The 26,742-nt window shown below is 43.0% G+C and overlaps 1 protein-coding gene across 11 annotated transcripts in view; it reads left to right on the top strand.

Moving 5' to 3' along the window:
- Positions 1–26,742, top strand: part of Fhod3 (formin homology 2 domain containing 3) — a 489,096-nt gene that overhangs the window by 60,146 nt on the left and 402,208 nt on the right. For all 11 annotated transcript variants that reach the window (XM_074069983.1, XM_020174902.2, XM_074069991.1 and 8 more), the window contains exon 3: positions 7,592–7,656. In XM_074069983.1, the coding sequence (XP_073926084.1) occupies positions 7,592–7,656 (65 nt within the window). The remainder of the gene's footprint in view (positions 1–7,591; positions 7,657–26,742) is intronic.

The raw sequence follows: 26,742 nt of genomic DNA, 5'->3' as shown, positions 1-26,742 counted from the left end.
ATGTGGATGTTGACAGCAGATTTACTCATAGTTGCCAAAACGTGGAAGCAAGCAAGAAGTCCTTCAGCAGGTGAATAAACTGTCGTGTAGCCATACAATGAGTAGTTGTTCTTCAGCAGTGAAAAGAAGTGAGCGATCAAGCTAGAAAAGATGGAGGAAGCAAGTCCATATTGTGAAGTCTGGAAAAGCTGCATTCTGTGTGATTCCAACCCTGTGGTGTTCTGAGGAAGGTAAAACTGTGGAGACAGTAAAAGGATCAGAGGGTGGGGTAGGGGTGGGTGGTGAGGATGAAGAGCTGGAGCACAGGGGCTTTTTAAGGTAGTTTATTCTATGCTACTGAATGTCGCATATAGGGTATTGTGCATTTGTGCAAACCCTTAGACCTATTCGGTGCAGAGAGAACCCTATTACAAACTATGGATCTAACAGTAATTGGCTCATCTAGCACACAAATGACAGATGTTGCTGGTGAAACCGTATGGTGAGGCTATATGAGAATTTTCTGTCCCTTTGATGCAATTTTTCTGTAAACCACTCCAAGAAAGCTATAGGTAATTATGCAGTGTTAGAAGCAATATGTTGACTCCACCAAGCTCCTAGGAACCCAGGCTTGTATTATCTTTCTGCTGTGCCATCCTTAGGGCCTGGCTTTCAACTTTCATGCTTCTGCATAGTTCCAATATGGTTGCTCCCCCTCCAGCATCACATCAAGGCAGAAGGCATGTATTGGTTTGTCTTCTGGAAACCAAAATATTTCAAAATATAGTAGTTACAATAAGACAATCTTATTTTCTTGTGTGAGAGTCCCAGTCATCTTTGGGAGTGGTAAAAGCAGCTATAGCATTCCAAAATGAGGATCTCATGTCTGGATCCAGAATGGCTGCTGTAATTCTTACTATCTCATCTGCATCCCCAGCCCCTAGAAAGAAGGAAGAGACAAAGGGAGTATATGCACCTTCCTTGTGAACATAACTTTACACACATGCCATTGGCTGTACCTAGGCTTATGGCCACATGACGTACTGTGGACTTGTATACAACTAACCTTCTCTATCACTATGACTATTGGGTAACAGCTAGTGATCCCTGCCTCAGACCGACAGGATGAGCAAATTGGCTGGGTTTGCCCTTATAAAGAACCTTCTAGAAGCTCCACCAGCAGCTTTACTGAGGAGAGCTGTGTTACATGGAGGATGTATATTTCCATTCCAAACATTATTATGTTCTTTTTAATAAATAAGGCAGAAAGGGAACATGTTACTGGGTAGGTAGCCAGTAGTGTGTGCCACAGTAAGGAGAGGAGATTCCAAAGAATGGGGATCATGACACAATGTCAGGCAGTGACGGGAAGGAGGCAAGGCTAGGAGCATGGTGAGGAGCCCTTCAGCAGAGAGGAAGTGGAAGAGTGGAGGAGCTGACAAGGGCATAGCAGGATTGCCCAGGAGCTGGGAGCTATGGACAGGTTGAACAAAGTTTGTCTCTTTAAGGAAGACCTGAGTGTGAAAGGCAAAGAGGTGTGGAAATGACAGGGAGTGTCAGGGACCTTGAAACATACACACTTAGCCTAACTAAAAATGGATCATAGGTGTAAATGTAAGAGCTTAAACTATGAAATTCCTCAGTCTATGATACCAAAAGTACATGTGACAAAAGAAAATACTAATTGGACTCCATCAAGATTAAAAACATTCACAGCTAAATCGATATAATTGATAAAGTGAAAATACAAACCATAGAATGGGAGAAAATATCTGGAACTCAAATATCTGATACTAGACATATACCCCGAATATGTAAAGAGCTCTTACAATTGACTAATAAAAAGACCAATCAATTAAAAACGGGACAAAGAGTTTGAGTAGATATTTATCCCAGTAAGATGCACAAATGTCCAATAAGCATTCAACAAGATGCTCAGTGTTGTAAGTCATTAGGGAAATTCAAGTCAAAAATGCAGTGAGATCCCACTTCATGCCTGCTGGGGCAGTGAGGGTTGAAATGACAGATAGCAGTATGTGGCAAGGAGGAGGTGGAGAAGTTGGGCCCCTGAGCCCTTGCTGGTAGAAATGGAAGGAGATGGAGCCAATTTGGAAAACAGTCTGACAGTTTCTTAAAATGTTAAACAGAGAATTAGTCCAGCAATGATTCTTCTAGGTATATACTGAAGAGAGATGAGACATTTGTCCAAATAAAAAGATAGATGAAACATTATTTAAATAAAAATTTGTACACAACTGCTCATAGCACTATTTTAAATAGCCCCAAAGCAGAAGCAGCCCAAAGTTCTATCTGCTGATGAATGGGAAAATGAAGTGTGGGGCATGTGTAAATGGAATGTTATTCAGGAGGAAGAGCGGTATGGACACATGGCACAACATGGTGAGCCTTGAAAGCATTAAGTGGAGGAAGCCAGACACAAAAGGTGGCATATTGTATGGGTTCCTAGGGTTGGGCATGGCAGCAGGGTGACTGTGAATGGACGTGAGGTTTCTTTTTGGGGCGATGAAAAAGTTCAAAAAATTAGATTGTGGTGATGGCTGAACAACTCTGTAAACAGACCAGAGTCAATTTTACAAGTCATATTTACAATAGGTAAATGTTATACCTAAATTATACATTATTGGATCTTAAAAGGATGTCAAGGAGTGACCATGGAAGAGAGATGCTGAGCTGGTGACAGGTTGGGTTGGGTTCCAGGAGAGGACAGTGAAGAGAGAACCAGGACACGCTAGTGGCCTCTGAGCAGACATCCAGGAGCTGCTGATCAGAGCGTCCCCTCTGCTCAAGCACACAGGCTTCATGCTTTGGTCACAGGACATGTCCTATGGGGCACTTTCAAACAAATTCCCTATGTATCTCAGGTCAAGATTTCTCATGCATTGCAAGTAAAGTGGGTGACTCGGTCATCAGAGTTCAGTGTACCAGAGGTCACATACGGGGATGAACATCAGAGTCCCTTGGAAAAGTTCAACTGTTAAATCCCTTGAATATGAATTGAGGAACAGGAAAGAGTACCAAGTAACAACACATAGATCATTGCTATCGATTCTGGAATGGACAGTAAAGGGGGAGAGAGCAAAAGGAGGGGGAGGAAAGGAAGGATGCAGGGGGAGTGAGAAAAGGCAGACCAAAAGGAAGTGAGCCATATCGAAGGTAAGAGGATAGGCAGACACTAAGGCAGAAATGGAAAGGGGGAGAGGAAGTGGTTGAAGAACGACACACAGTACCATTTTGACAAGAATACTGTCTAGCATTGTCTCTAGCCTTTGGCACAAAGCAAGTTCCTTATATTAGCTGGTTGAATCCTTACACCCTCAGGAGAACTAGACATTACTATTATCATCGTGTTTCACAGACAGAGAGCTGAGGTCCCAAGTAGTGTGGAAGATTATGCAGTTGGCTTCAGGCTCTGGTTTTCAGCTCTACTGTCTACCAGGGAGACCAGAATATGTCTAGAGATTAACACAATGACAGCTGGTTCTCTTGTTTGGACTTTGAGCTTCTGAGTGAATTAATCTTAGCTAGTGCTAGCCTTTTACCAGCTGATGACTGGTTCAAATCCTCCTTCATCTCTTTATCCCTGAGGCGGAGTGCTGGGTGAATCCCAAAGCTCTGGAAACCTGCGAAGAGAGGGCCTTGCTCTCTTTTATGTATTTGTACCCTTGATTGAATGGGATAGAGAAATATTTGGGGGGCATCAATTCCACTTTTGGTTGCTACAGCAACGATCAAGACCTTGATTCTGTGCCACTCAAAATGCTTTTATCACAAGGCCTTTATATGATGTTGTGGTGAAAATGTTCTCTTGAGAGACAGGGACAGAATGGAAGCACACCAGTTTCTGTGAGCATTCTTTGCTTCAGTCAGCTGTTCCCCCAAGGCCGTAGGTCTTAATGTGGGAGAACTTGTGTTTTCTGAGAGGCTGGAAAGTTGTGGGAAGCTTGGAGGTAGCAGCAACACGTTCCTGGCATTTGTGCCTTACTTGGTAGCTCCTTGACACAGCTGTTTTAGATAGTCCCCTCATCACTGATGTAGCAATGACCTTGGGTGTGGCTCACAGATGGAGAGTGGCCATCTTCCCATTCGGAAGGGTGGTTGGACGTGGGAGCTGGTGATAGTTGTTGGCATTGACTGGACTGATAAGAAAGGAATCCAATTGTCCTTGTGGACTTTCGGGTTCCACTGAACCACTTGTGCCTCTGTGACCCTGGGTTCTGGCACAGGCGCATTCCCATTTGATTCCACTGTAGAGTGGTGGCTTGGTGGGTATGGCAGATATCAAATGCTCCAGCACACTGGTCACAGGGAGCAAGGACCACAAACATGCTCACAGTGAGTGCCCAGTGACTGCTTCCCACTTACTTTGTTTTTGGAATGTGGAAACTCCCTGAAAGCACACACCAAAGTTTGTATTAGTTAGGGGGTTCTCTAGGGAAAAAGAACTGACAGGGTATCTGTTTGTCTGTGTCTGTCTGTCTATCTATCTATCCATCCATCCATCCCCATCTGTTATCTAATCTATTGATTTAGAGAGGTTTCTTTTTAAGGCACTGGTTCATGCAGTTGTGGAGTGGGGCAAATCTGAAATTGGTGGGGTGGGCCTGCAGGTAAGAACCAGTGGTGCTGTCTTGAGTGTGAAATCTTCAGGGTAGGCCAGTGAGCTGAAAAGGAAGGTGGATTTCTGTGTTGCTGTCTTAAGCAGCGTGTACTTTGCCCCTTCCCCACAGAGTCTGGCCATAGTCAGCACCAGTAATTGTGTGGGCTGAGGGAATGAAGGCGTGAAAATCTATCTGGGAGGAAGGTATAGGAAGGAGACAGATGCACAGGATCTGGGATCAAATTGCCTGTGTTGAGTCCAAGCTTTGCCACTTTTAAGCAGTGTGACTTCTTCTATGTTGCTCAATTTTCTTTAAGATGGCCACAATGTTATCTATTGCAGGAATTTTGTGAAGAACTACATCTGTATAAAGTACTTAGAACCTCATCTATACATAGCATTCCAAGAATGTCAACAACTGTTGTCATCACTCCCTGACCCCACACTGACATGGTGTCCCATTGCAGAAGGGAAGTACACCTATGATTATTTATATTAATTATCCTCTGAAAGTCATAGCCACAAATCAGAAGAAAGGGGGGCATATTTACTGAAAGATATGGATTGTTTGTAGACAGGTAATATGATTATTTTCCCAAAAGGAGCTAAAATAATTAGCAAAAAGACTTTTTGAATGAATAATGGCAGTAGGATGGACATTTGTAAGAGAAATGCATAAAAGTAAAACTTTCTTCAGTATTCTCCATCAACTAATTAGAAAATATAAGGTATTCCTTCTACAGGAACACCATTTTTTGTACTAGGATTTGAACTCAGGGCCTCGTGCTTGCCAGTCAGGTGTTCTATCACCTGAGCCATGCACCCAGCCAGGAATACCAGTTTTTATTTTACTCAGGAGCCTGAATTTCAGCACGACTGCCCTAGAAGCCTACAGCAGGACTGGAGAATTCTGGTGGGGGTGGGGGACTAGCACTTACTAAGAATGCAGCCTTGCATTTCTTTGAGGGTCCAAGTCATGGGGATCAGTGAACCCCTTCTGAAATCCTCCAGAACTTGGGGTGTTCAGAAATATTTTCCCTGGCCATCTTATGCTTTCTTCTCTGGGTATTCATAACGCATACTTCATCTACCATTCACTTGACATGCCCTGCAGACTTATAACTGCTGCTGATTGGAAGAACAGAATTTACCATTTCTAATTGACTGGCCAGTGTCAGGCTCACTGCTTTTTGGCTCCCAGCATTCCAAGTGAGATCACATACCTGATGGCTGTTGACCATCCTAGAGCACCTTCCATGCTTGCCAGGTCCAACAAAAGGGAGTTTTATAATTTGCTTCAACACACTTATTGAAAGTTTTTTCATTGTATGATCTTAAGAGTTGGAAGAGGGTCAGAGTTTTCAAGAGAGAGATTTTGTATGTGTGTGTAGCATAAATTTTTGCAGAAATCTGTTGCTAGAAGTCTCAAACTTGTCTTCTGCAATTGGGTCAGGTGTTCGTGTATTTGTCATAAGCTTCCTTCCTTTTTTTTTGTTTTGTTTTGTTTTTTCAGTATTAGGGATTAAACTCAGGGCCTCAAGCTTACTAGATGAGCACTCTTTCACTTGAGCCACAGCCTCACCCCTTTTGTTTGTATTTTCTTTTTTGGGTTTTTTTGGGGGGAGGTAGTACTGGGGCTTGAACTCAGGGACTTGCGCTTGCTAGGCAGGCGCTCTACCTCTTGAGCCACTCTCCCAGCTGTATTTTCTTTTTGAGACAGACTCTCACTATCTTTGACTGGTTGGTTTTGAACTCACAATGTTCCTGCCTCTGCCTACCAAGGGGCTGCAATGATGGTGATGCACCACCATGCCTGGCTTTTTAAGCTTCTTGAAACAAATGCTCAGACATAGAAAATGTGAAACGATCAAGCAAATTAGGGAAGATGGAGGGGTTCAGTGCCATTTGAAGGGAGTCTGAGAGCAGATTCTTCAACAAGCAGCTCATGAGCTGGAGGCCACTGCATATATCTCCAGAGCTATGGAACTGGTTTTTCTTCTTTCTTTGAAAGAATAATTAAAAAATTAAAACCATGCCTGCCCTTTTTGTCTCAAGAATAAAATGTATAATTGATGTAGACACTACTATGACTTCATAATTACCACACCCACAGTGCTCTGGAGTTCTATGTTCCCTTCCTTCCAACACAGCCACAAGCCAGGGAGCTGGAAGGCACTGCCAGGCTTTTACAAATGAAGCCCAGGGGTGGGGGTGGGCGGAAAAAGACCTGCTATGCATCTGCTGCCAACTGGGTCATTGGCTGGCTCTGTTGTGTCCTTGCTGGCTTCTGGTGTCTCCAAGCCTCACTTGTCATCCCTGCCCTTCACAAGACCAGAACTCGTGTTGTTTTCCCATTTAGCTCCTGTGTTTTAGTTCTTCTGTGTGTGAAGTTGGGCCTTACGTAGGGTGGGGCCTGGAGTCGGGGAGGTCCACTCTCTCTCTTCCTTCTGAGAAATGAAGTGAAAGGGAAAGGTAAGATGGGGAGTGACATACATGCCACAGTAAGCATTTGGACTTTCATTTTCCTGTAAGAGATAAGCCACAGCACCCTTGAATTCATACACAGCACAGCAGCTCTTCCTGGTGGTCGTTTTTCCTATATATGTAAAAATAAAATAAAATAAAAATAGCCATGGGAATGATGAAGCAGATTGTGTTGTTACATTCCGGGGATTTCACTTCACAGGCCCAGACTTAAAAATTTCCCAACATGGTCAAGCATGACTACGTGCAAACTCTTGATGGAACGAGTTGATGGTGCTTGGCAGTGAAATGCATGTGCCAATCCAACAAAGTCGAGCTTTCTTATTTGGTTTCCTTGAAGGTCTGTGATGTCTGTCATATTAGTGCAGGATAGATTCTTGTTCAGTGTAGTTCCCTGCTTATCAGGAACCTATTTCAGGTGGGTATGCCAGAGCCCTGGTGTTGAGTGCTAGATGGGGTTATCCTTGCTAACTCCTCTGACACCTGTGCTTTGTCTCCTTTCTCCCTTAGGCGGGGCAAGAAACATAGCATCATCCTGAGGACACAGCTGTCAGTGAGGGTCCACGCCTGCATTGGTGAGTGACACGTGGGGAAAGCACCCCTGCTTTCTTGGTGATCAAACATGCAATGATGTGCCACTGTTATACCTGGCTACAGTCATACCATCTGCTTGGGTAGCCCTTATCATGAGTTCCTGAAGTTCTAGTGGAGCACTTTCTAGCAATAATTTTTTTTTTTCATACTGACTGACTTTTTCTTTTTTTTTCTTTAATTTTTTAATTTTTTAAAATTTTATTATTCATATGTGCATACAAGGCTTGGTTCATTTCTCCCCCCTGCCCCCACCCCCTCCCTTACCACCCACTCCACCCCCTCCCTCTCCCCCCAACCCCCTCAATACCAAGCTATCCTCACCCCTCCCTTGTGTGCTCTCGCTTTTATCATGTGCTCATAGTCCAATCCCCTTGTTGTGTTTGCCCTTGATCTAATGTCCACATATGAGGGAGAACATACGATTTTTGGTCTTTTGGGCCAGGCTAACCTCACTCAGAATGATGTTCTCCAATTCCATCCATTTACCAGCGAATGATAACATTTCGTTCTTCTTCATGGCTGCATAAATTTCCATATTTTCTTAATGCATTCGTCAGTGGTGGGGCATCTTGGCTGTTTCCATAACTTGGCTATTGTGAATAGTGCCGCAATAAACATGGGTGTGCAGGTGCCTCTGGAGTAACCTGTGTCACAGTCTTTTGGGTATATCCCCAAGAGTGGTATTGCTGGATCAAATGGTAGATCCATGTCTAGCTTTTTAAGTAGCCTCCAAATTTTTTTCCAGAGTGGTTGTACTAGTCTACATTCCCACCAACAGTGTAAGAGGGTTCCTTTTTCCCCGCATCCTCGCCAACACCTGTTGTTGGTGGTGTTGCTGATGATGGCTATTCTAACAGGGGTGAGGTGGAATCTTAGCGTGGTTTTAATTTCCATTTCCTTTATTGCTAGAGATGGTGAGCATTTTTTCATGTGTTTTCTGGCCATTTGAATTTCTTCTTTTGAGAAAGTTCTGTTTAGTTCATTTGCCCATTTCTTTATTGGTTCATTAGTTTTGGGAGAATTTAGTTTTTTAAGTTCCCTACATATTCTGGTTATCAATCCTTTGTCTGATGTATAGTTGGCAAATATTTTCTCCCAGTCTGTGGGTGTTCTCTTCAGTTTAGAGACCATTTCTTTTGATGAACAGAAGCTTTTTAGTTTTATGAGGTCCCATTTATCTATGCTATGTCTTAGTTGCTGTACTGCTGGGGTTTCGTTGAGAAAGTTCTTACCTATACCTACTAACTCCAGAGTATTTCCTACTCTTTCCTGTATCAGCTTAAGAGTTTGGGGTCTGATATTAAGATCCTTGATCCATTTTGAGTTAATCTTGGTATAGGGTGATATACATGGATCTAGTTTCAGTTTTTTGCAGAGTGCTAACCAGTTTTCCCGGGAGTTTTTGTTGAAGAGGCTGCTATTTCTCCATCATATATTTTTAGCTCCTTTGTCAAAGATAAGTTGCTTATAGTTGTGTGGCTTCATATCTGGATCCTCTATTCTGTTCCACTGGTCTTCATGTCTGTTTTTGTGCCAGTACCATGCTGTTTTTATTGTTATTGCTTTGTAATATAGTTTGAAGTCAGGTATTGTGATACCTACTGCATTGTGCTTTTGACTGAGTATTGCCTTGGCTATTCGTGGCCTCTTGTGTTTCCATATAAATTTAACAGTAGATTTTTCAATCTCTTTAATGAATGTCATTGGAATTTTGATGGGAATTGCATTAAACATGTAGATTACTTTTGGGAGTATAGACATTTTTACTATGTTGATTCTACCAATCCATGAGCATGGGAGATCTCTCCACTTTCTATAGTCTTCCTCAATCTTTTTCTTCAGAAGTGTATAGTTGTCCTTGTAGAGGTCTTTCACATCTTTTGTTAGGTTTACACCTAGGTATTTGATTTTTTTTGAGGCTATTGTAAATGGAATTGTTTTCATACATCCTTTTTCCGTTTGCTCATTGTTAGTGTATAGAAATGCTAATGATTTTTCTATGTTGATTTTATATCCTGCTACCTTGCTGTAGCTATTGATGATGTCTAGAAGCTTCTGAGTAGAGTTTTTTGGGTCTTTAAGGTATAGGATCATGTCATCTGCAAATAGGGATATTTTGACAGTTTCTTTACCTATTTGTATTCCTTTTATTCCTTCTTCTTGCCTAATTGCTCTGGCTAGGAATTTCAGTACTATGTTGAGTAGGAGTGGAGACAGTGGGCATCCTTGTCTGGTTCCGGATTTTAGAGGGAATGGTTTCAGTTTTTCTCCGTTAGGTATATTGCTGGCTGTAAGTTTGTCATGTATAGCTTTTATAATGTTGAGGAACTTTTCTTCTATTCCTAGTTTTTGTAGCGCTTTTATCATGAAATGGTGTTGGATCTTATCAAAGGCTTTTTCTGCATCTATTGAGATGATCAAGTGGTTTTTGTCTTTGCTTCTGTTAATGTGGTTTATTGCGTTTATTGATTTTCGTATGTTGAACCACCCCTGCATCCCTGGGATGAAGCCTACTTGGTCGTGGTGAATGATCTTTTCGATGTGTTGTTGAATTCCGTTTGCCATTATTTTGTTGAGGATTTTTGCATCAATGTTCATTAAGAAGATTAGCCTATAGTTCTCCTTTTTGGAGGTGTCTTTGCCTGGTTTTGGGATAAGTGTAATACTGGCTTCATAAAATGTGTTTGGCAGTTTTCCTTCCCTTTGTATTTCGTGGAACAGTTTAAGGAGGGTTGGTATCAGTTCTTCTTTAAAGGTCTGATAGAATTCAGCAGAGAATCCATCAGGTCCTGGACTTTTCTTTTTGGGGAGATTCTTGATTGCTGCTTCAGTTTCATTTTGTGTTATAGGTCTATTCAGGTGATTAATTTCCTCTTGGTTCAGTTTTGGATGATCATATGTATCTAGAAATCTGTCCATTTCTTTAAGATTTTCAAATTTATTTGAATACAGGTTCTCAAAGTAGTCTCTGATGATTTCCTGGATTTCCATGGTGTTTGTTGTTATCTCCCCTTTTGCATTCCTGATTCTACTAATTTGGGTTTTTTCTCTCCTCATTTTAGTCAGGTTTACCAGGCATCTGTCGATCTTGTTTATTTTTTCAAAGAACCAACTTTTTGTTTCATTAATTCTTTGTATGGTTGTTTCGGTTTCTATTTCATTGATTTCAGCTCTTATTTTTATTATTTCTCTCCTTCTATTTGTTTTGGGATTTGCTTGTTCTTGTTTTTCTAGGAGTTTGAGATGTAGCATTAGGTCATTGATTTGGGATCTTTCAGTCTTTTTAATATATGCACTGATGGCTATAAACTTTCTTCTCAGGACTGCCTTAGCTGTGTCCCATAGGTTCCGGTAGGTTGTGTTTTCATTTTCATTGACTTCCAGGAACTTTTTAAGTTCGTCTTTTATTTCATCGATGATCCATTCTTCATTAAGTAATGAGTTATTTAGTTTCCAGCTGTTTGCATGTTTTTTGTCCTTACTTTTGTTGTTGAGTTCTACTTTTACTGCATTGTGATCAGATAGTATGCACGGTATAATTTCTATTTTCTTATATTTGCTGAGACTTCTAGCAATAATTTTTGAACCTTGTTTCCAGCTGGCTTCCTTCGGTCTTTGGATGATGACTAAAGCTCAAGGTAAAACAGGTTGCTGATGAGGTTTTTTTCTTGGACCATTGCTGAGTATGAACCTCTAGCCTGTGACATTTGCTTGTGGGAAATGGGAGTCTGAGGCTCCAGGTATGCTCAGGTGATTGGAAGGAAATCTCAGGTTGGCCAAGTGCGGATGCAGAGAAGTGGTGTTAAATGAGTGAATGTACTTGTGGTTCAGATGGCTTGCCTGCTATCACTCAGGACACCACAGGGGCCATTCCTGCACCTGTTAGTTTCCCTACTTATAGACATCAGTTCAATGCAGGGAAACCAGTTACTTACACTAAACAGCCTCATGTGTCTGGTTTCCTTCTGGCATTAGGCCAATTGAAGCAAGAATATAATATCCTAAAGAGAAAAAAAAATCTTAAAATTCACATCATGCATGGATATTTCATATCTGAGTAATTTTGCTTTTATTTCATATTTGCTGTGGTCTTCAGGCCTCTAGTCAGAAGAATATAGATCATCCTGCTGGTTTGCAAGTGGAGTGAGGTACTCATGGGTGGGGGAAAGAATGGTTTCGGGTTCTTCTTCCTTTCTCATTTCTTTATTGGAGACCAGGGATGAGGCCCAGGAGAGATTGAACATGGAGGGGTATAATTTTATTTCTTTTGGAGTGAAGTGTAGAGAGGTCACCAGTATCTCAAGTGACAACCTTGGTCTTACTCTGTGACTACAGAGTGATTGTGTGGATGATTCATAACCCTCAGGGTCTGGAAAATCAGGGTGTTGGGAGGGTGCATAATGTTTTTGGAAGCATAGTAAGGTATGTAGGAATTGTAGCCAACACTGACCATTCTGCTTCTCCAGCTGCACTGACTGTAACACATTCGCGGGACTGGATTATATTTAATGAGTTGCTTTTCAATTCCTTGTTTTGTCTTTTCCTAATTATTCCATATGTATCAATCATGTCTACCTAAAGAAAAGGTTGGTAACCCATCAATTTGGATAAACTTCCCAGACCTCATCCCAATCTAGAACAAATCCAGGTATATAACAGGTGCTAGATACTGTTGCAGTTCAACATTGAAATATACCTTACAGCCACTATTTGGGACATGAGTGTCCCAAATTGGCATTTCAGGGAATGGAAAGGCAGTGAAAAGTAGACATATTAACATAGACTAGATTGAGATTTTGAATGTACTCCTTGTAGGAACATTTATTCTTTCATAGAATATACTTAAGTATTTCAGGTACAGGAATGTTTCCAGAAAGCTTGCTACATTAATTTCTGCATATGGCAGTCCTGTGTAATCAGTGTAATATACATATGCCATGGTGTGCTGAGGCCACTCTTTACTAGGACATACCTGTCTTCTTGCCCCAGGGTTCAGCTGGTTGCTGACCTACATGCATTTTCTCCCAAACCTTCTAATGACAATTGCACTGGTAATTAGAATTGTGTGGTTTACTGAAGTGGTACCTATCAAATGCTTTTTTTTTTTTTTCTTTGTGGTATGGGGATCAAACCCCATACCTTTGCACATGCTAGGCTCTACCACTGAGCTATCTATATTCTGAGCCCCAAAACGGTTCCTAAGTATTTTATAAACTGATTAAACACATAGAAAAATCACTGCTTTGAAAATTCATTGAGCATTTTGGAAAGGATTCAAAAATGGTTATTGCAAAAGCATTTCTTTTTTTAAAAAATTATTTATTTATTTATTTATTTTTATTCATATGTACATACACTGTTTGGGTCATTTCCCCCCTCCCCCCACTCCCTCCCTCCCCCCCCCACCCCCTCACTACCTGGCAGAAACTATTTTGCCCTTATTTCTAATTTTGTTGAAGAGAGAGTATAAGCAATAATAGGAAGGAACAAGGGTTTTTGCTAGTTGAGATAAGGATAGCTATACAGGGAGTTGACTCGCATTGATTTCCTGTGCATGTGTGTTACCTTCTAGGTTAATTCTTCTTGAACTAACCTTTTCTCTAGTTCCTGGTCCCCTTCTCCTATTGGCCTCAGTTGCTTTAAGGTATCTGCTTTAGTTTCTCTGCGTTGAGGGCAACAAATGCTATCTGGTTTTTTAGGTGTCTTACCTATCCTCACCCCTCCCTTGCATGCTCTCGCTTTTATCATGTGGCAAAAGCATTTCTGTTAATATCAGTGGGCTATAAGTGCTATAAAAGGTGGGGGAATGTTGGAAAAATCTAGAAGGATTCTGCTGTTTACAAGTGTCTTCAGTTCTTGTTTCATTTCAAAGAAACTGAGATGAGACATCATAGACTGTGTTATTAGAGCAGTTCCTAAAAGAAGGTCCACACAGGATTCCAGTTGGAGACCCTCTCGCAAAGAAACATTTGTGCCTCTTGACATTTGGCTACCATAACATTCAGTGAAAAGAGAGCTTTCAGGTGCACATGTATTCTTGTAAAGGATTTTCTGCTTCCACCAGTTTTTACCATTAGTTTTCTTAACCTGAGTATGTCTGGTGAGAGGGTTTGACTACATAAATCAACATTAACACCAAAGAAAGCAATTTTTCCTTTGTGTTAAAGGCACTCTTTCTCATCTCATTTTCTACTACTGGCACGATCTGGAATAGATTTAGTATAATAGCACTAAATAATATCCTTTGGTTATGTGTAGAAAATGGAATGTATGCATCCGTTTATGAAGTAACCTCCTCCCATTGTGATATACTTTCTCTTTCCAAGTGGCAATATCAGATGGAATATCTTGTTATAAAACAACAAAACAAAACCTGGAACAGTCTCCGGTTGAAATGACAAAGGACAACATGACAAGAGAAAAAAAAAAAACAACTTTACATCAATCTAGTTCTTGTTTCTTTGCAGGATTATTTCCTCTCTTGACCATGTGAGAAACAGGTGAATATAAGAGGCATTGGGCACAGTGGTGGCTGCTGTAGGCTTAGCACCTCCTGCAGCATCCTGGGGTCTTCCATTCCATACACCGTTGTGCTGGAAGGATCCAGAATCAGTTATTGTCTTATGGAACTAAGGTGCTATCAAGTCAATTTCTCTACAATCCTGTTTTCCTTGTCCTACCTTCTGTTCCCCTGCATTCCTTTTTTTATTGTATGGGCATGCTGATGAATTGGAGGTGACATGCCTTTGGAATTCTCCACTGTTAACTTTGGAACCCTGCACCCATTGGGATGAGAGTAAAGCAGAGCTTTGCCGGTTAGCAACCCAGCAAACCTCACGAAAAATGAAGGCCACAGGGGCTCTGCTTTGATGGTCACAGCCAGCAGCTGAGACAGGTCTTTTTGATAGTGCAGCAGCTCTGACGCATTTGGCAGGAGGTCCAGAGAAAAGCCCCAGGCTTTTGTATTGTTATGCTCGTCTCTGCTATAATTTTTCTTTCTTTGTACGTTTTTAGTGTGAACACTTGATGTAATATATTGTAGCAAACAATGCATGACTTGCCTTCTTAATATAGTTTCAGTCCCTCTCAGAAATGAAAGTATTGATGGTCCTATCTTGGGCATGAACTTACAGATATGAATTAAAAAATCCTCCCATAGGCATGAGAAGTCTGCATTTTATGAGTCTAGTAGAGAAGAGAAATCTTTTGATCCCCGCCAGTGATTTTATTTGGACACCAGAAAAATGTTCTGAGGTTTAAATCACATCATGAAAATAAAGCAAGTCAAAGAACTGAGCGGGGGTGGGGGTGGGTGTATGGAACAGAATCTAGGATGTAAAAAAAATAAGGTTGAAGTCATTAAAATCCTAAAGTTAACGTGTGAGTGTTTTCTGCTGGCTGACTTAGAAGGCATTTTTGTTTGGCTTAAAACCTCTGTGTTTCAGTTTTCTGAAGCCAATCCTATTTTCCCATTAAGAAAATAAAACCCCTCGATTGACTCTCTGGGATCCAGGAGGCCTTTGCTTGTAAGTATCCAGCATTGGGTTAAACAAAGGTAAAGTCGGAAGAATCCAAAGTGTCAGTTCTGCTTATAGCTGTAAAAGAATAGCCTGGCACAGGTAATTGAGGGGATTTTCCCCAAAGCCTGTGTGTTGATGAGTTGGTCTGTGAAGATGGAGATGAGGTGGTAGAAGCTGGCGAGGTGGCCAAAGCGACTCACCTCATTGTTAAAAAGGTCAAGTCACAGGGAGCATGACAACTTTCAAAGAAAAGAAAAGACCATGAGTGAAGGTTGCTTCATCAATTATTGCAGAAAAGCAGCTAATTTCCAACAACAGAAACATCCAGGGAGGGAGGCATTGACACATAATTTGCAAAGCATTTCTTCTTGCAAGCTAAGTCATGCAGCTATGTGCTTTCCATTTTAGAGTTGTTACAGTTAGGAAGAGCTTTCTGGTGCCAAAGTGACTGAGGGCTTTCTTTTCACCTGCCAGCTGATTTAGGGGAGCTGGCTGTCGAGGGCACAGTTGAGGTACAGGCTCTGTCCAGTGCCTGAACTCCTCTAGCAATTGTAGCATTTGGGGCCCTGGGCTTCTGGATTCAAAGGGTGGGGTGTGAGGCTGTAATGCGTGACTTTCATCTGCTTCCCCATCTGCTTTTGTTCCCAACCCCTTTCTCAGGCGCTGCTTTTCTTAGCCTGTGAATCTGAGCATGGCTTCTCCATCCTCTCCATCCTACCTGCATTTTCTGACTAGGCCAGGTACCACTTCCTCCATCTCTTAGCATCTTTTCCCCAGGTTTTTCACAGCAGAATCCTCCTAGTCCTCTGCATGGAGGCTCCCCAACTCAGCTTCCTTTCCTGACATTTCCTTAGACGTGCATGGAGACACTGGGCTTTGGGGTGTTGACTGGATTCCAATGTGGTCCTTATAGACTCTTGGCTCCATGTCAGTTTGGAATTGCCATGAGAACTATGAGTTTCCTTTGGGAAATGGTAAACTGCCTTTTAACAGTCTTGGGCCTGACAGCACCTGGGTGATGTTTTTCTGTTAGCTGATGAAGATGGAGCACTCCTAGATGCTCGGGTGCTAAGACATGATGCCTATACAGCCTGGGCATCTGGCCCCTCTGGTGCTAGAGGGCCTACGCAGGTGCTGCTAGTCCTTTGCTATCTGCTCAGTGGCAGGCTCCCCACATGTCCACCATGTGACTGAAAAATGGAGTCCAACTGACTGTTTCCTGGCCAGGAGGAAGCCCTGTACCCAAGAGCCATTCTATACTGTCTTGCCCATGAACCCCACCTTGCTTTCTCTGTCTCAACACGTTGGATATCCTTTTCTTTCTTTTTTTTTGTTTTTGAGACAGAGTCTTAGTAGGTAGCCCAGATTGGCCAGGAACTCTCAATCCTCCTGCCTCAGTGTGCACCACCAGGCCCAGCAGGCTTTGGACTTCTTGCTGACCTTGTTCTGCCTCTTCACAGGAGCTACTTCTGCTCCAAGCTGCCTCTACCAGCCTTGGGTTTGAGGGGGCTGCCCCTATGCCTTGTTCCTGGACACCATAGTGACCAAGCTCACAGTGTTCTACCACATGCATCGCTGGTGTGGACAGGGGTAGTGGTAACACTTCCTATTTCTTTTCCTTGACACCAGAACCCATAGGTTCTCCAGAAACTGGGACCCATCTGTCTCTCATGCCCCAAACGGCATTCATGTTCCTGCTGGCTGCAACCTCAGCATGAGGGGGCTGAAATGGAGAGTCTTCCCTGCAGGAAAGTTGCAGGGCTTGGTGCTTTGGTTTGTTGTTGCTTTTAAACCTCCTCCCTTTTATACCCCATCAAACCTGTGACCTAGTTTTGCCCATGGTTCTGTTTAATGTGTTCAAAACAAGCCCAAGGGTTAATCAGATAAGTACCTCCCATCACCTGTTTCCTATTAATCTGTCACAGGTCCCACGTGGCAGACCCCACAGAATGTCCATGTGTTTACAAGGCTCTTGGGCCTAGGTTAAGGTAGGACATTTCTTAGGCAGCCTGTTAGCCTCTCTCCACCCTGTGTTGTTGCCATCTCCCTAAGATGCCTTGTTGTGAGACTGTGACTGACAGATGTGTCTGTCCTCTTGTCACCCACCACCACAAAAAGAAAAGAAAAAAAAAAAAGGGAGGAAGGGTATAGGACATGCTGTCGGGTTTCTTATCCCACTTGAGAGAGTAGTCTTGAAATGCAGGTGCCTGTTCAGTTCTGTCACATCTTTCTAGGGAAGCTATAATCTTATGATAGCAGGTTAGAATGAGGTCTCACCAAAAGTGAAAAGAGCATCTAGAGAGCGAATTTGAAGCTTGGCTCTAACCTCTCAAGACATGCAGGTAAACAGAACTAGAGGGGGCCAATAAAGACAGAGACACACTTGTAAGAGAGGTAGCATGAGACCCTTCCAGATATGGCCAGAAACTGAGGTCAACTGTGGGAATTAAGAGGTACCAGGAGAGGAAATACAGATGTGAGCACATGTGAATTGAAGGTGTCTGATGGCAGCTTTATTTCATATTTTTTCTTACACTCATCACTGACATCTTACTTTATTTAAATTACTTATTGATTCCTTAGGACCTTGTTGTCTTTCATCTCTAAGGATTTCCAGATGTTGGATAATAGGATTTGAGCATTGCCTTAGAGCCATTATCAGTGTGTGTTTACTTTGCACTGTCCTAATAATTGTTTATATCCTGGTCACTTAAAAAGGAACATGAAATTTTGCAAAAATATTGTTGGAGAAGTGGTCTGGAATGGTGGTTCATAGCTGTAATCTCAGCTACTCCAGAGACAGTTCCAGGCTAGTTCAGGCGATAGCATGAGAGACCCTATCTGAAAAACAAACTAAAAGCAAAAAGGCTGTGGCTGTGACTCAAGAGTAGAGTGCTTACCTAGCAAGTGTGAAGCCCTGAGTTGATCCCCAGTACCACAAAAAAGTTTTCTTTTTAGGAAAATAAAAAAGGGGGCGAGGGGGGAGATGGAGAATGTCGTCATCAGTAGGGCTACCTGTAGCAGGCGTCACAAGAAATGTACCACCAGTTCACACCATATGCTGCCAGTTAGATTGCAAGTTGCTCTCTAGCCAAACCTTCAATTATACCCAGAAAGCAGCCACAGTTAAGGAAGACAACTGCTTTCATGTGATTTCTACTGGGCTATCTGTACAAATGCTTTCTCCTTGCAGGTCTGGTTGCCTGTGTGGTGCAATGCAAGCTCTAATGACCAGCTCTCTGTGCCCATGGCTGTCCCTATTAAAAAACAAAACAAAACAAAAACCCTTCATTTTTGTCATTGAACAATCGATGTTGGGAAACAAAATGTTTTTTTCTTATTACTAGAAATTTTGATATCCAGAGGATATAGGAGTTCCAAAGGAGAATGAATGTTTGTCAATTCTTGCTAAGTGAAGGCCTTTTCCAGGATTACATGTGCATCCTTTGCACATCTGCCTGAGAGAGTCAGAGCTAATAGGTTCCTGGGAGAGCTTGGGGTATTTTACCCACTTCTTTTGTGTTAAAATACCTAATGGGAAGTATTTTAACTTGGCTGGAGGGGAGCCAACCCAGGTAGAACATGCAAACAGTTCAAACTTTAAAGAAGAAAATATCTCATTGGAGCATTTGTTACAAGCATGGTCCTCTTAAGTTCACACACTAGAGTAATAGGGACATGATAGCAGAGGAGAAAGTTTAAAAGGGTTGCCAATTGTTTTGTTAGCATAATTGAAAAAACCCCACAAAGCAAAATCTGTTGTTAAGTGTGTCCAGGGGTGGTAAGATTAACCTGTGAGCTCAGTACTGGATTATTGCATGCACGGGGGATGGAACATGACCAAGGGTGGTGACAGGCACTTAGCTCATACTGCCCTCATTTCCTAGTCTGTAAAAAGAGTCTACTTTAGATTCAGCAGTCAGTGCAGTAACACTCATAAAATTAACTTATCTGCAAGCATTCAATAGTTTTAAAATGCTACAAAGATCATTAGTTTGTGAGAAACAAACAAAAACTAAAAAAAAAAAAAAAATCCTGATTGCATACCTGGGCCATTTTATAAAAAGTAGCAGGAACCTTGTTCATTTACAGACTCGAATTTGGGGTTTCCTCATGTCCCACCCACAGTTTCATGGGCCCTCACCACCCCTCCAAGCCACGAATGGTCTGAAAAATGTGGCCCAAAAGTGCTAAGGTGTTTTCTGAAGGCCTGGGAGCTGAGAAGAAGAGGATGGAGGCTAGAGCCTCTGGATTTCCTGACAGGTATTCCCTGCACCAGATTGCCACTCCTGGTTAGGCCCTTCTCTAGATATGACTGCAAGGACTGAGATGGCCCTTCTGTTTGAGAAGCCTGAGAAGCACCTTCAAAGCACCTAAATAAATGTCTTTCCAAATGTTTTCAGTGAGTGAAATTCACCAGGTTTCAAAGGACAGTGTTCCTACTGTCTCCAGTGTGGTTCACAGATGGCCTATGGGGAAGGTGAATCAGCTGAGAGGAATGACCTTTATCCATCTAGAGCTATATTGACAATGCCATCTCTAGGAGCTCTGTAGACAGAGCTGGGCTTCCCAGTCCCTCCCAGGCTTCCACCCAGACCAGCTCAGTTCAGGCCTTATGTTGGGAAGGCCCAGGAAGGGAGGCTGTTTCTTGACTAGAACCGAACAGTCACGTCTGGTTGTAGTAGGAGCATACTTACTCCTGGTTTGGAGCCTTGGTCCTCATTTGAGGAGATCCAGGTGGCAGGGGTTCTGTGCCTGGCAGCAGTTTGTTCTTGTGCACTTGAGGGTGGACTGTTTTGTCCACCCTGTGAAGCACTGTGTTCACAGAAGGCAACTCCAGGTTATTTGTTGATTGATAAAGGCAACTGAAAGGGAAAGGGTACATTGATATTTCTTTTTTTTTTTTTTTTTGGCAGTATTGTAGTTTGAACTCAGGTCTTTGCACTTGCTGAGCAGGTGCTCTACTGCTTGAGCCACATCCCCAGCTCTTTTTGCATTGATTATTTTTGAGATAAGTTCTTGCTTTATGCCTGGGCTGGCCTGGACTAAGATCCTCCTGATTTATGCTTCCTGAGTAGCTAGGAATATAGGTTTGAACCACCACACCCATTTATGTTTCTTTTTTTTTTTTCAGTACTGGGATTTGAACTCAGGTCCTTACATTTGCTTGACAGGTGCTTTACCACTTGAGCCAATTCATCAGTCCCAGTGGGCTGTATTTCTTTTTTTTTTTCTTTTATTATTCATATGTGCATACAAGGCTTGGTTCATTTCTCCCCCCTGCCCCCACCCCCTCCCTTACCACCCACTCCACCCCCTCCCTCTCCCCCCACCCCCCTCAATACCCAGCAGAAACTATTTTGGTGGGCTGTATTTCTTAAGTTTAAGTTGTTTATTTCAGAAATGAATTGATATTTTCTCAGGAAGAATAAAAGTAAATAGAATGGGGAGGCAAATAGAAAGCTCAGAAGCCATGGAAATAAGTAGATATGTCAAGGAGGACTCTTTGCTGTATGGGGCATTATATGAATCTGGAAGTGTGATGTCTGGTGACCTGGGCATGTGTGGGCACAATACATGGCATGAGCCATTGAGGTGGGGCTAGACCTCTAAGGAGCTGTGAGCGTGACACTTGGTCCTTACATTGGCGGGCAGATGGAGGTGGACTTGAGGCAAGTGGATAGCTTTAGTGGCCTTTCCATTTGAGGTGCCTGTTTCACCTCTTTTGGGGAATGGAGAGGATACTTTTGTCCCCAAATGCTTCTTCATTGATGAGCCAGTGAAGAAGCAGGAAAGTGCTTCATATGGATGGTCTGTGACTTTCCCTGTGACTGCGTGGTGGAGAATGCTCTGACGAAGTGCTTGTTCAGGGCCTCGTGGTGACCTGTGTGGGTGGCTGTTGCTGTGCTGTATGGGATGGGTTTGAGAGCCCTTCCAGCCCTCCTGTGCCCCTGCTCTTTGGCAAGCTTCCTCCTGAGTGAGTGAGTTGTATGGCCTCAGATGTCACCTAGGGATGAGTGAATGAGAGGAGCATAGGGACTTAGGTTGAGGATTTGGTCCAAAAGCAGTCAGCAGCATTGTAAATCATGATGCTCTCCTTGCATGGAGGCCCAAGGCTGGGGGATTCCTCCTGGCGTGGGACTGCATCTGAGTCAAATTCAAGGCTACCATTATTGAGCACCTGCTACATGCATGGTTAGAGAGGATATTCCATTTATCTTCCCAACACGTATATTATCCTTGCTTTATAGAAGGAGCAAGACATATAAAGCAGTTTGCTCTGGGACATGGAGTAGACAGCAGAGCTGGGATTAAATCCACTTCTGTCTAACTGTTAAATGGTGAAGTCTGGTTTTATTACAACTGGCAATTTACTTTTTAAAAGTTATCTTTTTACAAAAGCAGAAAGAGAAATTTCCTCTAAGCACTTAATGCATATTCTTTCTCCCAGCATGCTTTTAAGTGTTCTTAAGTTGTGTTCTCCCAGGGATGAACTGTCCCAAGGAAGGACTGGCACAGAAAGGAGACAGAAGATGAGTTCCTGAGCACATGTGTACACATTAATCAAGACAGTTGAATGCCTAAAAGAAATGAAAACGCCATAATATAGCACCAAGTGCTAGTGATATTCTATAAGGTTGAAAATTATACTGTAAGCACTGTAGAAGTAGCCCAAATATTCTGAGTGAGTTGACATTTATAAAACATTTTCATAGATAAGCCATTCAAATAGCACCTAAAAAACACAATTTGTATGTTGTTTTTTTTTTTCCTGTAATATACCGTAAGATAAACTTTCACTGCATGTATAATGGTAAATTTGTTCCTGGCTCAGGGTCTGAAGGCATTTAATGGCTTGTTTGGCCCAGGGTATCTTATAAACTGTCCCTGGAGGTCATGGCGGCTCCTCCTCTGTCTTGTATCGCTGCATGGATTGGCAGTGCCCTGGCATGGGGTGTGGTGCTGGGGTTGGTGAGGGTGACACTGGTGGCTGGGTGTGGACTGACCAGGCACTTTTGTGTATCAGGTGTTGGCTCTGAGGCTAACAGAACCAATGGAGAGTGCCATGTGTGCTTTGCACTTCATCAAAAAGCCATAAAAATAATTACCAGCCCATTAGGGCCTTGGAAAGAAGCTGTCCTGGTGAGGAATTCCCAGGCCTGCATGAGTCACCCATGTGTGCTGTGCATTTTCTTTGGTGGAAGTTAGAGGAATCTGAAGAGTGGGGATGATGGTAGATGTGTGGGAAGAGAAGGCCCCAGCAGGCCTGGAGCAGCTCAGGCCAGGCTTCTCCAGGTGCACAGCAGGGTGTGTCAGCATGGGACAGGATGGTGATCCTCAGAGAGCAGCGTGGCCTGGGGTTGTAGGTGCAGTGCTTCCTGCCCTTGGCTGTTCTCCAAGATTGGAGTTCAGTCTTTTCTGAGGTCTGAGACACCTGGCTTTTGTCAGGACTCGCAGGGGCTTTGGGCTGTGGCGTCTGGCACAGGGTGGGTTGGGAACACAGGGTTCTGAGAGTAGCATGCCAGTAGTGAGGCAGGCAACAGACACTGATACAGGCCTTGTGGGAAGGACTTCTGACGTCACCTCTAAAGGAAGTTATGCCAGAATCCAAGATAAAATATTTAAAACGTGCCTATTTTTTATACCCTTCTTTGGCATGTCTTCATTTTTCTTTCTTTTTTTTGAAGGTACTTGGGGTTGAACTCTGGGCCTTGTGCTTTCTAGGCAGGCTTTTTACCACTTGAGCCATGGCCCAGTCCTTTTTGTATTGGCGATTTTTTTTCTTAAATAAATATATGCCATCTTTATTATAGTAGTATTCACAATAGGTGAGATATGGGATCACCCTAGGTTCACACCAACAGATGAGTGGATAATGAAAATGTATACACATAATGAAGCATTTTCAACCATAAGAAGAATGAAGTCCCTCGAAGCAAAGTGGATGGAACCAAAGGATAGTAAGTGGAATAAGCCAGACACAGAAATATAGGTACAGCATAGTTCCTCAAATGTGGAAGCTAAAAATAGTTGACCTGGAAATAAAATAGTGATTATTAGGTATCAGGAAGGTGGTGGAAGGTGGGGGAGAAAGAGTGGTTGGATTTGCTCAGTGTGTGCTGTGTGCATGTACAGAGGTATCAGACTAACCCCCGTTAATATGTGCCATTAATACCTGTCCAAAAATAAATAAATAAAAATAATAGAAAAAGGAATTAAAAAATATTGTTCATTATACAAATATTCTGACCAAAGGGGGCTGGGCTTAGCTCAGTGGTAGAGCCCTTGTGTTGGCAATTTTTGAGATAGGATTTCATTTTATGCCTGACCAGCCTGGACCACATCCTCCTGTTTGTGTTTCCCCATAGTAGCGGGGGATGCCAGGTATGCACCACCACTCCCAGCCATTGGTTGAGATGAGGTATTGTGAACTTTTTGTCTCCTGATCTCTGCTCCGAGTAGCTAGGATTACTAGCATCCAATCCATCCTTCTTTCTTCTCCCTCTCCCTCTCCCTCCCCTTCTCCCCCTTCCTCTCCGTCCCCTTCTCCCTCTCTCCTTTCTTCTTTCTTCCTCACATTTATGACTAGGCCTTCCTGGACTGTGATCATCCTATTTGTGATCCTCATGTAGCTGGGATGGCAGGTATGCACCTAGCTTTTATTGGTTGAGATGGTGTCTTATGGACATTTTGCTGGGACTGACCTCAAACCAATATTCTCCTGATCTTCTTCCAAGCAGCTAGGATTACAGGCATGAGCCAATGTACTTGCCACATTTTTCTTTCTTAAAACAAATGGTGTAGAATTAAAAAAAAAAAAAGGCAAGTGTCCTGGGTAAGGCCCTTCTCAGGTCTTCAGGCCCAGACTATTGTGGGGAGTGTTGATGTTGGTTGCCCTGCAGGAGTGTCAAACTTGATGGGACATAGTGGCCAAGGAAGGAACAACAGGATTCTTATTCTGGAATCAGCATTATCAGGTAGCTGGATTTGAGGGTCTCCACAAATGGGGACCCTCATGCCTCTCTCAAAGGACTGAGTACCCCAGAGGGTGTCTCAGGTGAAAAACCTGGCCTTAGGAGCCCTTCAGGTTGCTGTTAAGATTGTGTGGGCCTAAAATCACCACTATCATTTGTGTTCCTTCAACGTGAGAAATGTCTAGATTTCCACCTGACAGAAAACAACTCATCAACATTTAATTTCTACTGACTTCAGCCATAATATGAAGTGCTGCAGAGGAAATAAATAGCATGTATGTAAACACAGTACAGGACAGGCGTCGGATGCTAACTAGTACCCATTTCTTCCCTGACTTCTGGATCTACTCTTGATGAGTGTGCTGTGCACACTGGATACCTGAACTTTTCCTGTATCCATCTTCTATCCTGTACCACATCGATAGGGCTTGGGACCACCTGCTCACATGTTCCCACACTGACAATTTGCCTCCCTCCTCTCCAGTGTGTAATGGTGTAGTGTGATATGTACATCCTGTTTCCCAGGGCTAGGATGGAGGCCACTTCTCTCTTGACAATGCAGCATAAAAGGGCCTTGATAGAGGAAGAGTCTGGGATTTCTAGGATCCAATTAGGGAATGCCTGAACCTCAATTTCCCCAGCTGAACTTTGGGGACATAGCTTACTTAAAAATTGGAGGGCTCTTTACATAAAAAAAAGTACTTTTTAGGAGTAGCTTAAATTGGACTTTTTCTTTATGCCTTTGACTTTTTGGTGTGTTTTTCTCCAAGGATATTTTGTCATAAAATACTAATTACACTCCACATTCCTATCCTTCTAGTTCTGTAGCATGTTGTGTTTTTCTGACTTTGGCCTGATTCTGAAATTGAATGAGATACATGGCCCAAACTAAGCAGAGAAGACAAAATACAACACCTGGAACTCCACACATCTCCAGGGCTGTTGTTTCTTGCATGCAAACAGAAATTGGGCAGTGTGTTTTGGGGACTGGAACTTGGCACATAGGAAGCCCTGGGAAGTCCCAATGGGGCAGGCTCCAAGTACATTCCTTTTTCCTTCCTTATCTTGTAGGAGGTCAACACTCCTAGACCCAGGGACTGAAGAATTCACCTCCTTCTTTCCCACTCCCAAATCTTCTGTCACTGAACCTATGTTAATTAACTTCATGAATGCACGGGATTCTTCTGCATACAGTGTCAGATTATGATTTTAGGTTTAATGGTAAGAAATGACCCTAATTCTATAATTTATTCCTTTCTTTATCTACACTGCTGTGCTCGGACTTTTGACCTCTGACAGTCAGTCCTAGGTACTTTCCATCTCCTTCCTTCTCAGTGAACTTATGTTGTTATTATTCTTTCCTGAGGCACTGATTTAGCAATAGGTTGTCTCTACACATAGACCCTAAGATATGCGGCATAGATATTCATTTCCCTGTGCTGTGGGTTAATCTCTGGGGAACATGTTCACACAGAGAGCAGGGAACTCCCATCTGCTTCTCCCTAGGAGGACCCTGGTGGCTTTCCCCCTTTCACTTCTGCCCGAGGAAAGAGCAGGAACTTGGGAGAAGACTGTGCACCTGAAGCTTAGCTTCTTCCTTTTCAGTGAGCATCCTATTCCAAAGGCCCTCAAAGTCTTTGCTTAGCAGTCCTTCCCTGAACTGCCTGGAAGCCCTCTGGCTGCAGATGCATAAGGCTCTGTTTGCCTGCCTGTTTTTCCATGTGCTTCTGTTCTCAGTAGGGAAAGACCACTGTAATCTGTAGACTCCAGAAGCCAGAGAGAGATTCTCCCTGACTGGGTACAGGGGTGGGGAATGTGCTATTTTAGCATAAGCCTTGCTCCTGCAGGTCTGGGGCTGCCTGGTCCAGCAGGCTAGATGGATGAGCCATGTCCATGCCTGTGTGCAGACATGACAAGCATCCACCTCCACTTTCCTTCCCTCTTAGTGGTTCTGGCTTGACTGTGCCAAGCTGAGTGAAAGACTGGAGGTGCCCTCAGTTTGTTCTTTCAAAGGCCAGAGTATTTGAGGTCAAAGATAAACAGTCTAAAAAAAGATGTGACACCACGGGGATGTGCAGCTAGATGTTGCTTGGTGCTTGCTGTTTGGGAGGAAACTGAACCTGTGCCCATTTGGGGGTCCTACCTTGGCATATGCCTTGGCCATTGTGTTGAGCTCTGTCTGTTTTGATGTCCTGTGAGCACATTCTGTACCTTGACTTTTTTCTCCATAAATGCTTTTTTGAATAATGTAGCAACAGCCATTAAGGACATCACACACTGACCTCTGTGGCTTGAGGTATCAAGGTGTGAGCAGGAGATGGTCTGGAGGTAAGCATATTGCAGTTGACTTGCTTTAAGGATACTCCCTACCTGATTGATATTGCAGAGGACCAGCACTCCTGTGAGGCTGGCTCTGTTATACCTGGTGTGATTGATGTTCCCCTTCCTGCTGTATCTGGAGGGGAAGTCAGGAGTAACTGAACTCTCAAACTTGGGGACCTGGAGTCACCATGCAGTAGGAAATGGTAGAACAGCTGATGGCAAACATTGGGGGAAGACCACATATGGATCA

Source organism: Castor canadensis, chromosome 4 (genome assembly GCF_047511655.1).
Source record: "Castor canadensis chromosome 4, mCasCan1.hap1v2, whole genome shotgun sequence".
Lineage (NCBI taxonomy): Eukaryota > Metazoa > Chordata > Mammalia > Rodentia > Castoridae > Castor > Castor canadensis.
The sequence above is the reverse complement of the archived record's forward strand: the minus strand, read 5'-3'. Positions and strand labels throughout refer to the sequence as shown.